We start from the raw sequence: 13,738 nt of genomic DNA on the forward strand, positions 1-13,738 counted from the left end.
CGAGCCCGGCCGACCCGCCCTTCCCTGCCCGTCCCCCCCCCCGTGCAGGTGTTCGTGCAGCCCGCCAACGTGGCCGTCACCAAGATGGATGTCAGCAACCTGGCCATGGTGATGGCGCCCAACTGCCTGCGCTGCCGCTCGGACGACCCGCGTGTCATCTTCGAGAACACTCGCAAGGAGATGTCCTTTCTGCGCGTGCTCATCCAGCACCTGGACACCAGCTTCATGGAGGGCGTGCTATAGCGCGTGGGCGCCGAAGGACCGAGGGTGGGGACAGAGCCTGCCCGGGCGCGCGCCGGGCAGGCGAGCACGCGGGGAGGGGGGGAGGGAACGCCCCAGCCGCGGAGGCAGCATGCCAGGCTCCGCCTATGCCCGCCCCAGCCCTGGAACCCCCATTTCCCCCACCCAGGCCCTTTGCCTGAGGGCACAGCCAGGGCAGAGGGGCTGCGGGAAGGGCGCCTCTGGCCCCCCACCCCCGCCTCTGTGGCGGGGTCGGTGGGCACTGCCCCACCCATCGCCCACCGCGGGTTCGCGCCAAGAAAAGTGCCTTCTGTTTCCTGGAGCCAAGCGACACTGCCCCTCCCCGCCGGGGCCGAGAGCACAAGCCGCCCTCCCTGGGGCTCCCTGGCCTGGGCCCAGCCCGGCTGCCCCCCCCCCCCGCCCCCGTCTCCCCCTCTGCCCTCCCCCTCCCCCTTGGTCTCCTGGTCTGCAGCTTCTGCCCTCCCCAGTCCCTCGCCACCCTCACCCCCTGCTACCTGTGGCCTCCAGCGTGATGAGGGCACAGGAGTTTGGGAGCTCCAGGGCCCTGGGCTGTCCACCACCTCAACAGCGCTCAGCTGGTCCAGGGCCTGGTGTGCTCTCTCTGGGTGGGAAGGGGGCCCCAAACCAAAGCAGTCTGGGGTGTGGGGCAGGGTTGGGCAGGCATTCTTGGGGCAGGGTGGGGGAGGGGCAAGAGTATTTTTTCTTCGTGTAACTATAAATTCAGATTCTATCCTGCAACCCAGCCCGCCTGTGTATAGAGATATAAATAGAGCGAAAGCTATAAGAACTAAATTTGCTAATGACATAGTCTTAACCCAAATGCTATTTATTTCTGAGTCGCCCTTGCCCATCCTCTGCAAACAAGTCGATATCACTCCGTTTTCTTCTCCACCCTCTTGGCCTCTGTCCAGAATCCAAACCCTGCCCTCTCCCCATAGGAGATGACCTGCAGGAGATGGAAGGAAGGGGCCCCAGCTGGGGGACCAGAGGGGCACCAGGGATGCCCTTCCTCCAGGCCAGAGCTGGGGGTGGGGGTGGAGGGGGGGGTAACTAGGCTCTCCGTTTGTACATTTTCCATTTTGGAATTTTGAGTTCCAATTGTTGTAAAACTTAATTTCTCCGCCGTTTATATATATATATATTTTATAGAGTTGAGTTTTTATTTATTATTAAAAACAAAAACACCCTGCCAAGCCCCAGTGTCCCCTTGGGGAGCATCTGCAGTCTGGTGGTCTCAGGGCCTGGGGTGGATGGGGGGGGCCAGCCACAGACTCTCACTCTGACGCATGGACTCGAGAGGTGACACCACTTTGTGTGAATAAAGTACATATGGACACTTTCCAGCCTTGCTCTGCCTCCCATTCCTTCCAGTTGCTGCTGCTGCAGGGCTTGGCTCGGCTGGGTTGGGGGCTGGGCAGCTGTCAGTGGCCAGTTGTCAGGGTCGGCATCAGGGGGAATGCCAGGCCAAGGAAAAATGGAGGGTGGGGGGAGAGCAAGACAGCTTCTCCAGGGTGAGGTGATGGGCCCAGGAGGACGCTCCAGGTTGGTGTGCAAGGTGTGAGGCACCCGAGTATCACACTTGAACCTGGAGTTCGCTGGAGGTTCAGCAGGCTGAGTATCCAGCGTTGTCGCTGCAGTGGCTCGGGTTGTTTTAACGTGGGTTCGATGCCTGGCCTGGGAACTTCTACAAGCTGTGGGTGCAGCCCCCCCCCCAAAATTCAAAACAAACCTACTTGAACGCGAAAGCCCTGCCAGATTGCAGGGGTGGGAGCGGTATGGGGGGTACTTTTCTGACCCACCCCAAATGTCCTGGGCTTCCAGGCACTGTGTTTCTTCACCACCTCTCGGTTCAGCGCCTAACTGGACACTCAGATTGCCCCATGAGCTGGCTTCCTAGGGGGTGGGGAGGAGACGGTGCAAGTACTTCACCCTCAAGAGGGCAGCAAGCCTCCGAGGGCAGCGTGCCAGCCAGCGCCCCGCCCCCAGCCCGTGTCCCAGTTCCTGACCTTGCCTGCACCGGAGTCTCCCACCCGAACTCCACCGTCGGGCAGCCGGCACGCCACCCCTTCTCCAGCCAGAAGGCAGGGCAACGCGCCCCTAAGGCCCGGAGAAGGAGGAGCGTCGAGACCGCCCGGGTTCCCGGCAGCGCGCGAGGCCACGGAGTGAGCTCCGCGCCGCCGCCGGAACCCAAAGCCCGAGGTCGCAGCCTCCGGGGGATGTACGTTCGCGCAGCACCGCCCGCGCCTGACCCTCTGGCCGCTTCCGGCGGAGGAGGAGGATGTGGGCGACACGAGGGGCCCTGCAGGCCTGGGCCGTTGGCTGGGCACGGTCCTCAGGGTCCCGGGCGTACGGCGGGGGCCAGGGAGTCTCCTACACGCAGGGTCAGAGCCCAGAGCCGCGGACTCGCGAGTACTTTTACTACGTGGACCACCAGGGCCAGGTGGGCTGGGCAGGGCACTGAGGGGGGCTGTGACAGGGGCGGCGCCGGGTGCTGGGCGCCTGCGGAGGCGCGGCTGAGGGGCAGGGTCTCTAAAGCAGGTGAACAGACCGCCGAGCTGGGGCGGCGCGCTGAAACGACCAGGGCTCCCGGCTCCAGAGGGCTTGGCCAAGAGGCCAGCCTCCCGCAGGTGGCCGCGCCAGCGCTCTGCAGCCCCAGGTCCCGCAGCCCCAGCCGCGCCCCCCGGCCTGCTTTGGGAGCCCTGGTGGGGGCATCCACCACACACGGGAGGAAGCAAGTCATATAGCCTCCGCAGAGGAGGGGGCTCATCTCATTAGACCCGTGAAAGGAGGGAGGAAGAGGCGCGGGAAAGGCACGCCAGCCTAGAGAAACCGCATGAGAAAGCAAGGCCAGGGTAGACGTGGGGAGGTCGGTAGGGCCTCCAGGTTTGCCTTCCACGTGCCTCCCTGCACACCGTGTGCACAGCCATCAAGGAAAGTGGACACAGGCCCGACCTCAGGTCCTTTCGCCCGGGGCGGGGCAGCTCTGTCCGGCTTCCACCTAGGGCTCAAAGGCCATGGCCTGCTCCTCTGTCTGCAGCTTTTCCTGGATGACTCCAAAATGAAGAACTTCATCACCTGCTTCAAAGGTAGTGATGCGTCCTCCTCCCCTACCTTCCCTCTCCCTTCCGGGAAAGCCCTGAAGGGCCCTGCTGACCAACCTGCCGGCAGGTCTGCCCGCTGCAGGGGACTGGCCGCCCTGTGCTCTAAAGCCTCTGTCTAGAGTGAGGCCTGGCTGGCCTTCCCACAGCCGGCCCCAGCCCTTGGTGTGACCCAGGGCGAGCCGCTTACCTGGGGCAGTAGGGTCCTGGAGGCTCTGGGCCTGACATGCTGAGCAGTCACACTCTTTGACCCTCCTCCCCAGACCCACAGTTCCTGGTCTTCTTCTTCTCTCGCCTAAGACCCAACCGCAGCGGCCGCTACGAGACCTCCTTCCCCTTCCTCTCGCCCTGCGGCAGGGAGCGCAACTTCCTACGCTGCGAGGACCGGCCCGTGGTCTTCACGCACCTGCTGGCAACGGGCCCCGAGCCCCCGCGCCTCTCCTACTGTGGCGGCGGCGAGGCCTTGACCGTACCCTTCGAGCCGGCGCGCCTGCTACCCCTAGCAGCTAACGGGCGCCTCTACCACCCAGCGCCGGAGCGCGCGGGCGGCGTGGGTCTGGTGCGGTCAGCCCTAGCCTTCGAGCTCAGCGCCTGCTTCGAGTACGCGCCTGGCGCGCCGGAGCTGCCCTCGCACGTGCGCTGGCAGGGCTGCCGTTTCGCCCTCACTATGGACCTGGCCCCACTGCTGCCTGCTGCCCCGCCGCGCTGAGCTGCTGGCTGCCTGCCCTCCGGCCCCCCAGCGGCCCCCAGCGCCCCCGCACCCCCCGGGCCGCGTCGCTGCGCAAGCGCCACCCGGAGAGCGCGCCGGCTGAGTACGCGTGCGCGGCGGAGGTGCTCCGCGGCCCCGCCCCACCCGGCGCTGTCCGAGGTGCTGCCGCGGCCCGAGCCCCAACGCGGGGAGGGCCGGGGTCACCCGCGCTCTGCTCCCTCCCCTCATCCCCGGCCTGGGGCGTCCTCGGCGTCCTCTGGTTCGGCCCGCGCTCGCGACAGCAGACCTGGGCGGCGGGCGGGAAGCGCGGGGGCTCCAGCGCGTGAGCGCGAGCGGTGCCCGCCCCTCCCCCGCCCGGCGCTGCTCGGTGGGCCGGGGTTCGGCGGGGGAGCCAAGCCGCGAGAGCGTCAGGTGAGGGGGCGCCCGACTCAAGGTCAGCGGGCGTGGGGGCGGGATCAGGGGCCGTCCCGGCTCTGTCCCCGCCGCTCACCGAGAACGGCGTGTGACCTGGCGGAGACCACGCCCTGTCCTGAACCGGCCCGGACAGACCGCGCTGCAGGGGATGCAGGGGACATCTTGGGAGAGCCAGGGACCGGGCTCAGGCCTCGCATTGCGCCCGAGGGCGTCGTGGGGCTTCTTCCCTTAACGCCCCCCGCCGCCGCCGCCGCCCCCCCCCCCCCCCCCCGCCCCGCACAGATGGGTCCCTTGGAGGCAGTGGCAGGCGTCCGGTGTGTGACGCTCCACCCCTGCCTGGGCAGATTAGGGGGGTTGTCCGCTGGGTAAAAGGATTTCTGGGCTGGCCTCCCCTGCTTTTCCTGCTTGGGTCCTCAACCCTGCCCAGGCCAGCCCATCTACACGAATCAGCACCTAGCCGGTGTCCGGTTGAACAGCAGTCCCCTGAGTCATGAGGAGGCCAAGAATCTTCCCTATTTGCAAGGCCTTGCCCCTGGAAGCCTGGTGGGGGCCCTTTTGCTCAAGAAGATGGATCCCAGGGGCTCAGAGAATGCCCCCAACTTCTCGGGGTTCACACATTCTGAGACATCTGGGAAGTGCCTCTGCCTGGGCCAAAACTGTTCCATTAAAACTTTTGCTGTGCCTACTTCTCTCTAGTGATTTTAAATTCGAGTTAGCATTTAGAGCAAGATTTAAACACCACCAAGCCCAGTTGGCGCCTTCTCACATGACTCACTCTCCCTAACAGGGAGACTGGGTGAACAGGCAGGTGTTCAGAGCAAGGACCATCTGAGGTGGGCCATGAGGCTAGGTGATGACACAACCTCAGCCCCATCATCCCTGTCTCCAGACTGGCTGGCTTCTCAGTGCAGGCCCCACCTTTAACACAGGTCACCTTGTACCCAGAACTAGCCTTCTCTCCACGCTCACAGCTGCTTGTGTATAAATCTCAACACACCACACATCCCTTCCTAGTCCAGGTGGTCACTGCTCCCGGAGCCTACCTGGGAAACTATGCTAGAAAACCAGCTGGTGGCCCAAGGTCCTTTTACACCCCAGCCATTCCAGGGCCCTGCTTACCCCAGAGACAGATGCACTGTCTGGGGACCAGCACGGAGAACACAGGCCCACAGCTTCTGAACCAGCTTTCCTATTGTTTGTCTCATCCCCCAGTTCTCTAATAAGTTTCCCAGAAAAAATGCCTTAGTTCTAGCTATGCTGTTCTGCCCACTCCTTCCCCCACGAGGGCAGGGCAGAGGCTGGACAAAGCTGTGCCTTCATTTTCCTGTGGCTACCAGCTCCGAGACCAGTTGTGCCTGTGTGCCCCAAGTCAAAACAGGTCAATCCCAGGGCAGGGGGACACAGTATGAGTTCTAGGGATACAAATGACTAAACACTGGGTCAAGGTCAGGTGAGGACAGGAATAGACAATAGCAGCATGGAGTTTTGAACCTTGTCCTGGGGAGGGGGGGGGCAAAAAAAGGACCTCTACTCTGGGCTCTGTGCCCTAAGAGGCTTCATGCCAGTCCCCAGAGTGAGGAGTCCACTCAGTGGACACAGGGATGTGTCTGCTCAGAGCCTGCTCTTCCCCTTCTAGCCCTTGCTTTGGTAACTGACCCTCAACTTCACCCACGTGTTTGCAAGCCCATACCTTGCACCAGCTTCTTGCACCCTAGAGCCAAAGAGTGTCTGGTTTGGGCATAGAGGGCATCGTGTGGTCCAGACGTCCACGCACACGAGCAGGAAACCCCTCAGTGCCAGGCAGAGATGGAATGGGGGGGGAGAGGAGGGTTGGAGCGGGGAGGCAGACCCTCCTCCTGTGGGCTGTGGCCAGACTGAGGACATAAGAAACTCTAAACTGGGATCTGATGCCCCAGGTCTTTATGACTTTTTATGTAGGAAGGGAATGAACATTTTTTCCATTTCTGGCACTGATTTAAAACTTTTCAAAAAGACACAGTGTGTGCCTCCAACCATGCTTTTCACTGCTCTTGAATGTTAGGGACAGGCCCGCCAACTTGTGTTTCAGGAGGTGCATCCCATCCGGGGCCAGACTGTAGGGAGGCTGCCGAGAAGGCTGCAGCTTCGTGGCCCGCGGCCAGTTCCGCGGGAGATGGACTCAGGAGCGCCTGCACTGCTGCTGCTGTCGCTACTGTGTCTCCCGCGCTGCGCTGTCGGCTGCCCCGCCACCTGCCGCTGCTACAGCGCCACGGTGGAGTGCGGCGCCCTGCGGCTGCGCGTGATCCCGCCTGGAATACCGCCTGGGACACAGGTGGGCACCTTGTGGGTTGCCGGGCTGCGGGCTTCGAGTGTCAGTGACGTGGAGGGACGGGTGTGCGAGCCTTCCCGGTGGGTAAATGGGGCGCCCTGGGGAAGAGGAGGACTTCCTCAGCGGGGCAAATGCCCTCCCTTCCCCGGCACAGACCCTGTTCCTGCAGGACAACAGCATTGCGCGCCTGGAGCCAGGCGTCTTAGCGCCCCTCGCCTCCCTGCGCCGTCTCTACTTGCACAACAACAGCCTGCGCGCCCTGGAGCCGGGCGCCTTCCGAGCGCAGTCGCGCCTGCTGGAGCTGGCGCTCACAGGCAACCGGCTGCGGGGCTTGCGCGTCGGCGCCTTCTCCGGCCTGGCCCAGTTGCGCGTACTCTACCTGGCCGGTAACCAGTTGGTCCAGCTGCTGGACTTCACCTTTCTACACCTGCAGGTGAGGAGGCGGGGCGGGGGTGGGGGTGGGGGCCGGAGAGCAGTGGGCAAGGGCAGAAGTCCTCCTGCACTGCCACCTGCCTTCCTGGGCAGAAGAGGAGAAAAGCATGGCACTCTAGCCTGGTAAGAAGGGGACCTATCCCCCAGGGCCCATTTCCCTGATAATCTACTGTCCCTGCTTCAGCGACTGCAGGAGCTGCACCTGCAGGAAAACAGCATTGAGTTGCTGGAGGACCAGGCCCTGGCTGGGCTCTCCTCGCTGGCACTGCTGGACCTCAGCAGGAACCAGCTGGGCACCATCAGCCGGGAGGCCCTGCAGCCCCTGGCCAGCCTGCAGGTCCTGCGCCTCACAGGTAAGCTCTTTCTAGGGGCAAAGCCATCTTCTTTGTCCACAGCGGAGGCAGTAGAGAGCAGGCCCCGCTGTGGAGGGACCTCTAATGTCAGCGTCCGGGAGGACCACACCATCACTCATAGCCCTGAGAGTAGGCTGCTAAAAATAGGGGTGCTGGTAGGGTCACCGTTTGGAGACCCTGCCTAAGGAAGACCGAAAAACTACTAAAGTCCCTAAACAGACTGGACAGAGCTGAGCGGCTTCCACACTTTGGGGCCAGAAGGCAGGCAGGCAAAAATTGGAAAAACAGCCCAGGACTGGGGACACTTCCTGGAAACAGCACATGAAGACTAGGCTAACAAACTCCTGCAAGGTTTCAGCGCTGGTGGGATGTCCACATGGACAGAGGAGTGTCCCCCCAGTAGAGCTACTTGTAGCAGGGAGAGACATCAGAGGAGCTGGGGGACGGGGACACAACACATTCTAAGGAGTTTGGGGTCAGAGAAGGAGTGGCAGGGGTCCCCCATTCTGGGAGGAAAGAAAGGGACTCCTGCTCTGGCCAGCAACCCTAGCCACACAAGATGTGTTCTGGAAGCACTCCTTAACTTCCTGCCCACCGCTGCTCTGCCCGCAGAGAACCCATGGCGCTGTGACTGTGCCCTGCACTGGCTAGGAACCTGGATCAAAGAAGGGGGGCAGCGGCTGCTCAGCTTCAGGGACAAGAAGATCACATGTGCAGAGCCCCCCCGCCTGGCACTTCAGAATCTCCTGGACGTGTCTGGCAGCAGCCTCATCTGCATCCCACCCTCTGTGCACGTGGAGCCGCTGGAGGTGACAGCCAACCTGGGTGAGGACCTGCGGGTTGCCTGCCAGGCTTCCGGCTACCCCCAGCCCCTGGTGACCTGGAGAAAGGTGGCCCAGCCTCGTGGGGGGCCGCCGCGGGCCCAGGCCCAACCAGAAGGTGGGGTGCCGGGCCCAGGTGGGCTCGGGGCCTCCGACACCGGCAGCGGCATGCTCTTCCTCACCAACATCACCCTCGCCCATGCCGGCAAGTACGAGTGCGAGGCCTCCAACGCCGGCGGCGCCGCCCGCGTGCCCTTCCAGCTCCTGGTCAACTTGTCCCGCCAGCAGCAGCTGGCGCCCGCGCCGCCCCCGGCTGCCGGCCCCGTCAGCCACGAGCCCCTGCCCGAGGCGGGCAGCATGGCCTTCCGCGCCCTGGGCCTGGCCACGCAGACCGCCATCGCGGCGGCCATCGCGCTCCTGGCGCTCACGGCGCTGCTGCTGGCGACCATGATCTGCCGCAGGCGACGCCGGCGCAAAAAGGCGCCGGGCCCTCCGGGGGAGGGCGCGCTCTTCGTCAACGACTACTCGGACGGGCCCTGCACCTTCGCGCAGCTCGAGGAGTTCCGCGACGAGCGGGGCCACGAGATGTTCGTCATCGACCGCTCTAAGCCGCTCTTCGCCGAAGGCCCGGCGGAGGCGGGCGAAGGGACGACAGCCGGGCCCGCGCAGGGGCTCCCGCTGCAGCCTCCAGCCGCCTACGAGATCCACTGCTGAGGGGCGGGCCGCGCGCCGATGACGTCGGGGCCGCGGATTGGCCGACGCGACTCGCTCTGCGCATGCTCCCGCGCGGTCAGTAAAGGGTGGAAGCTGCGTGCGCACTGTGCTGCGAGCCCTGTGCTGCGAGCCGTGTGTGTGCGTGTGTGTGTGGGGGAGGGGGCGCGGGGCGCAAGCACCTGGGCAGGCAAGCTCCGCGGACGGACGGAGTCCTGGGGTGCGAGCCCAGGGCGTCCGAGGTAGCTCCCAACAGCCCCACAGAGGCCCTCCCTCCGGAACAGACCCCTCCCCAAAACATCCGACCTACAGCTCGGTACGTCCACCTCCGGCCCCGCCTCCTGCTGGAAGAGCCTGGACCTCGGCGAGGTGGAAGGTGCGACAGACTGTGCAGAAGCCTAGGGAAGGGAAGAGGCAACAGACCGGAAGACGTTACCTGACAGCCAGGCTAGGAGTGACAGCAGAGCAGAAGACAAGTCACTTTGACCAATTAGGACAGAAAAAATAGCCACAGATTTAAGTTCTAAACACACTGCACGTTTGTACCTTAATGACACCCCCTGGCCCCAAAACCCAGCCAACAGGCCGCCTCCTGGGTATCAGGGCAGTGAGAACAATAAGCGGCCCCAGAGAGCGTGGGGGCCCAGCCCTCCTTGAAGCAAGCCCCTGCCCCACTTCAGCCCCCCAGAGCAGTCTGCTCTTGGGATGGCCCAGAGGAAAACATCCTCTCTCAGGTCACGGACCCCAGGATCATTCCAAGGAGAGAACCAGGACACCAAAGGGCAGCCAAGTGCAGCCAAACCAAGCAGGGCCTTGCAGGCCTGGAATCCAGCCCCGGGCCCACAGATACTCAGCCCGTTGGGGGAGCAGGGGCAGGACAAACTGTGCAGGGCGCTGCAGAAAGCATGGGAGGCTTGAGGTGCTCCCGGGAGCAAAGAAATCAGACTGTGCCTTTTTGTCAGGCTTCCAGCAGAGGCCCAGTGAAGGCTTTGCCTATCCAAGGGGCAACAGGCCTCCAGCAGCCCTGGACCCCAGGACAGCCTCTCACCCAGAGCCTGGAGGTCACAGGCTAAAGTAGTCTGCAGCCAGGCGCCCATAGATGTCTGTAGTCCACAGCACATGGGCACGGCCTGAGGCCAGCAGCAGCTGGTGCAACTCGGCTTCCACGCGGGCAAACTTCTCCTCGTTGATGGAGGCTTCCAGCAGGACAGAAGCAGGCGGCGGCCAGGGCAGGCCTTCGTAGCAGTCCACAGGGAAAGGGTGCACCACTGTGCGCAGCTCAGCCTGCGCCACCGAGTCCCGCAGGAGCTCCTTGAGGCCTGCCATGGACAGCGGGTTGCCATAAAGGCCGAGGTAGCGGAGGTTGGTGCAACGAGTCAGCACAGGGAGTGTGGCCAGCAGCTGGCTATCAGCAAGCTGGCACTCGGTCAGTTCAAGGTGCAGTAGCGTGGCTGCTGCTGCCTGTAGCAGACCCTGAAAGGGTTCCAGCTGGCTGCCGGATAAATCGTTGCCACTCAGGTCCAACTTCTTGAGGTGGACAGCATGTGGGCTTCGTGCCAGGAAACGCAGGTCTTCAGGCAGCAGGGCACAGAAGGCCAGCTCCAGGCTCTCCAGAGGGCTCTGCAGAGTGCTGCAGGGGGCACAAGTGGTCACATACAGGCAGGGCCAGGGGGCAGTCTTGTGAAGGGAGGGGCAGGGCAAGAGCAGGGCCCACTCACCTGAGCAACTGGTCCAGCCGCCCCGAGAGGAGAGAGGAGCCCATGCTGAGTTCCCGCAGACAGGTGAAGCGACCCATCTGGGCCAGAAAGTAGCGGAAGTTGTCCTCGCCGTCCACAGACGGCTGCCTCGAGTCCCCGTGCACATAGTGCAGCCGCAAGCTAGCCAGGTGCTGGAAGCGGGCCACGTGTGGGATGATGACGGAAAGGCCGCGCAGGCCCAAGTTGTTGAAGCGCAGGTCTACACGGCGCAGGCAGCCCGCATCCAGAAGCTGCAGCAGGGCCACAGTATTGCGCATGGGCAGGTCCTCAGCCCGCAGGTCCCGGCAGCAGAGTCGCAGTGGGCTGCCTACGCTGCTGCGGAGAGCCTCCCGCAGGAACGCATAAGAGGCCCGGTTCACCCGCAGGTCCACACGCACCTCCACAGGAACCGGGGCCAGCCCAGGCTCTGCAGTCCTGCCCTGCTGCTGTGCGATGCACGTGCGGGCCACAGCTGCCGTGCAGTCCCACATGCTCATTGTGCCAGGGTCCTGCTCCACGCCGTCGTCCAGGAGGCCCGTCATGTCCAGCACACGCAGTGCGTGCTTCCTGGGAGCAGTGGTGGGCTGAAGGAGGAGATGAGGGGACAGAGCCCACACCCACTCCCAGCCACCTTGGGACAGGAGCAACATGCCTGTTCCTGCACTGAGCTTTTACACCAGCCTGGAACCTCTCGGGGACCCTCTTTACACCCCCCAGGCCTGAGGGCCCCTCCAGTGAGCCCATACCTGCAGAGGGGCTGTGTGCCAGCCTCCGTCTCCGGGGTGTGGAGCCGGGCAGTCAGCCCCAGGATCACGGCCTGCATGCTCTCTGTGCTAGGTCGCTCCTGCAGCAAGGCCCGGCTGCAGTGGGCACACTCCTGCAGCAGCTGCTGGAAGCTGAGCAGCGGGAAGGGCCACGTGTGCACCAGCTCACGTAGCACGATGGTCTTCTTGTCCATGAAGGCCACTTTGAACAGCAAGGGAAAGAGCTCTCTCGGCAGCAGGGGCAGGGCCTGGCAGGCAGCTGACTGGCACTGGAGCACCTGCCGTGTGCTCAGGAACACAAGGGTGTGCATGGCGATGGGCCAGGCAGCAGGCCACCTGCAGGGAAGGGTCCTTCAGCTGTGGGGTGGCGGGGGGGGGGGGACAACAGACCCCAGACCACCACCCCCTCCATGCACCAGCTGTGGGAAAGCTCAGCATGGTGCTTGGCAGAGGGTGGAGAACCACGGCACCAAAGATCAAGGGCTAGGTGCCTTGCAAGAGGCTGAGCAGAGTGGAGAGGAGAACAAGGCCATGCCCGGTCCCTACCCTCCAGAAGCATGGGGGCCACCTAGAGAAACAAAGCCATCAAGCATATGAAACACATAACCAGCACGCTACCAAAGATGCCCAGCTCGCCTGGGTGTGTTTTTGATGGCTGTGGCTCTGCAGCCCCGCCCCGCCTCTGTATTTCAAGCCTCTCCAATCACAAAGCCGTATCGTCCCTTCCTGAAAAGTAGGGAAAAGCTAAGGCCTCTCTCCCTACACACAAGTACTAGACGGATGGGAGAATCCCAGGGGGCTGGAAGGTGCATCACAGGGCCCTCCCCCAGCCTCCTCGGAAGCCCTTGCAGGCCACCCTTAGATTCTGTGCTGCACCGCAAAGAGGAGTTGCCTGTATAGTCGCAACTTAATAAACACCAAGGCAGGCAGAAAGAACCAGGATCCAGGGAACTTTGAGTTCAGAGGGCCTGAGTAACCCAAGCCCTTGACATGAGCCTCACTTCTAGTGGTATCTCCCCGGAGCATCATGAGGCACGGAGACCCCTGCAAATTTACGGAAGCAAGAAGGAGGTCGTTGCCACCTGTCTAAACACCTCTCTCAGCCCTGGAAAACCCTGTTGAGAGACCAATTCTCAAACCAATGGGATTCAAAGGCCCCAGACCAAGGCCTTTGCTCAGATGGGCGGAGGCCAGAAGGACACGCAAGCTTCCGGGGAGCAAAGAGGAGATGCCTGAGGCCACAGTAAACCTGGGCGTCAGCTCTGCTGCTGACTTCAGCAGCAGCAACAGTTGGCCCGCTTAACTGGAACCTCTCAGGGGACCCTCTTTTCACCCGCCAGGGGAACCTCTTAGGGCCTCTTTACTGTGCGTCAGGCACCTCACCCTCACAACTGCCTCCGGGTCATCTCCCTGGAAACAGATGAGAAAACTAAGACCTAGGCCTTCCCCACAAAGGTCACAGCCTGGGTGATGAGCTGGGGAAGGGTGGCAGCCTAGCCCCAGAGCCCCTCTCTTGCGGACCTCACACACAAGTCCTTAGGGCACTGGTTCCTGAGGAGCCCGGGACGTCAACCCTCTGCCAGGCTCCGCCTGTGGACAAATCTCGCGAGGACGAGTCATACCTCGCAGCGACGGGACAGACCAACCAAGCACCTGTCACGAGAGGAAACGAAAGCAGCCAGTATGGTCACCGTGGGAGGAGCTTCTCTGTGGTGGCCGCCGCCCCCCCCCGCGGGCCCGCGGCTCAGGCGTTTCCCCGAGGACGCCCCCGCTCGGCTCCTCCAAGCCTCGAGCCATGGGAGGCCCTCGATCCGACGCCCTCCGCCTCCTGCGCCGGGTCTTACCCCTTGAAGCCTGTGCGTCGCCCCCCGAGACCCGAGACCGCTTAGCCCGGCGCCGGGCTCCAGGTCCTCTCCACTCCGCGGCCGCAATGCCCGGGCTCCTGCCTACGCCTCCCGGACGGCACCGGCCCGGCTACCCGCGCCTGCCTAGTGCGGCCAGGCAGAGCCAGGACGCACACCGCCCCGCCCCGTCCCCGGCCGGTGGCCAACGCTCACTAGCCTCGCAGCCGCCGCCACCGCGGACGGCCCCGCCTCGCCGTACGTCGCCCCCAGCCCAGCGCCGCCGCGCG

At 63.6% G+C, this 13,738-nt stretch overlaps 4 protein-coding genes across 10 annotated transcripts in view; 3 read left to right on the top strand and 1 right to left on the bottom strand.

The window, feature by feature from the left end:
• ARHGAP39 (Rho GTPase activating protein 39) overlaps positions 1-1,604 on the top strand; it is a 66,320-nt gene extending 64,716 nt beyond the window's left edge. For all 3 annotated transcript variants that reach the window (XM_047785509.1, XM_047785511.1, XM_047785510.1), the window contains one exon: positions 49-1,604. In XM_047785509.1, coding sequence (XP_047641465.1) covers positions 49-243 — 195 coding nt within the window. In that variant the 3' untranslated portion in view covers positions 244-1,604. The remainder of the gene's footprint in view (positions 1-48) is intronic.
• A 653-nt stretch (positions 1,605-2,257) lies between these two features.
• Positions 2,258-5,167, top strand: C6H8orf82 (chromosome 6 C8orf82 homolog). Its single transcript, XM_047785668.1, has 3 exons — positions 2,258-2,701; positions 3,299-3,347; positions 3,623-5,167. Exons 1-3 carry the CDS (start codon positions 2,540-2,542, stop codon positions 4,066-4,068), a joined length of 657 nt encoding a protein of 218 aa, XP_047641624.1. The 5' UTR covers positions 2,258-2,539; the 3' UTR covers positions 4,069-5,167.
• A 1,467-nt stretch (positions 5,168-6,634) lies between these two features.
• LRRC24 (leucine rich repeat containing 24) lies at positions 6,635-9,214 on the top strand. The gene is made up of 4 exons (XM_047785612.1): positions 6,635-6,793; positions 6,945-7,223; positions 7,407-7,575; positions 8,188-9,214. Exons 1-4 carry the CDS (start codon positions 6,635-6,637, stop codon positions 9,108-9,110), a joined length of 1,530 nt encoding a protein of 509 aa, XP_047641568.1. The 3' UTR covers positions 9,111-9,214.
• On the bottom strand, positions 6,781-13,709 carry LRRC14 (leucine rich repeat containing 14). Of its 5 annotated transcripts, none has more exons than XR_007135638.1 (7): positions 13,452-13,709; positions 13,129-13,260; positions 11,590-11,943; positions 10,826-11,410; positions 10,156-10,737; positions 9,418-9,505; positions 6,781-6,888 (listed from the first exon to the last, which is right to left on the bottom strand). XR_007135638.1 is itself a non-coding variant. In XM_047785615.1 (6 exons), exons 3-5 carry the CDS (start codon positions 11,916-11,918, stop codon positions 10,170-10,172), a joined length of 1,482 nt encoding a protein of 493 aa, XP_047641571.1. In that variant the 5' UTR covers positions 11,919-11,943; positions 13,129-13,260; positions 13,452-13,709; the 3' UTR covers positions 8,919-9,505; positions 10,156-10,169. The 5 variants fall into 5 exon arrangements, 3 of the variants coding, with proteins under 3 accessions (XP_047641571.1, XP_047641570.1, XP_047641572.1); XR_007135639.1 differs by having other exon boundaries at positions 8,939-9,505; XM_047785615.1 differs by lacking the exon at positions 6,781-6,888 and having other exon boundaries at positions 8,919-9,505.
• Positions 13,710-13,738: the final 29 nt, after the last annotated feature.

The sequence above is a fragment of the Phacochoerus africanus genome, chromosome 6 (genome assembly GCF_016906955.1).
Source record: "Phacochoerus africanus isolate WHEZ1 chromosome 6, ROS_Pafr_v1, whole genome shotgun sequence".
NCBI classification, from domain to species: domain Eukaryota; kingdom Metazoa; phylum Chordata; class Mammalia; order Artiodactyla; family Suidae; genus Phacochoerus; species Phacochoerus africanus.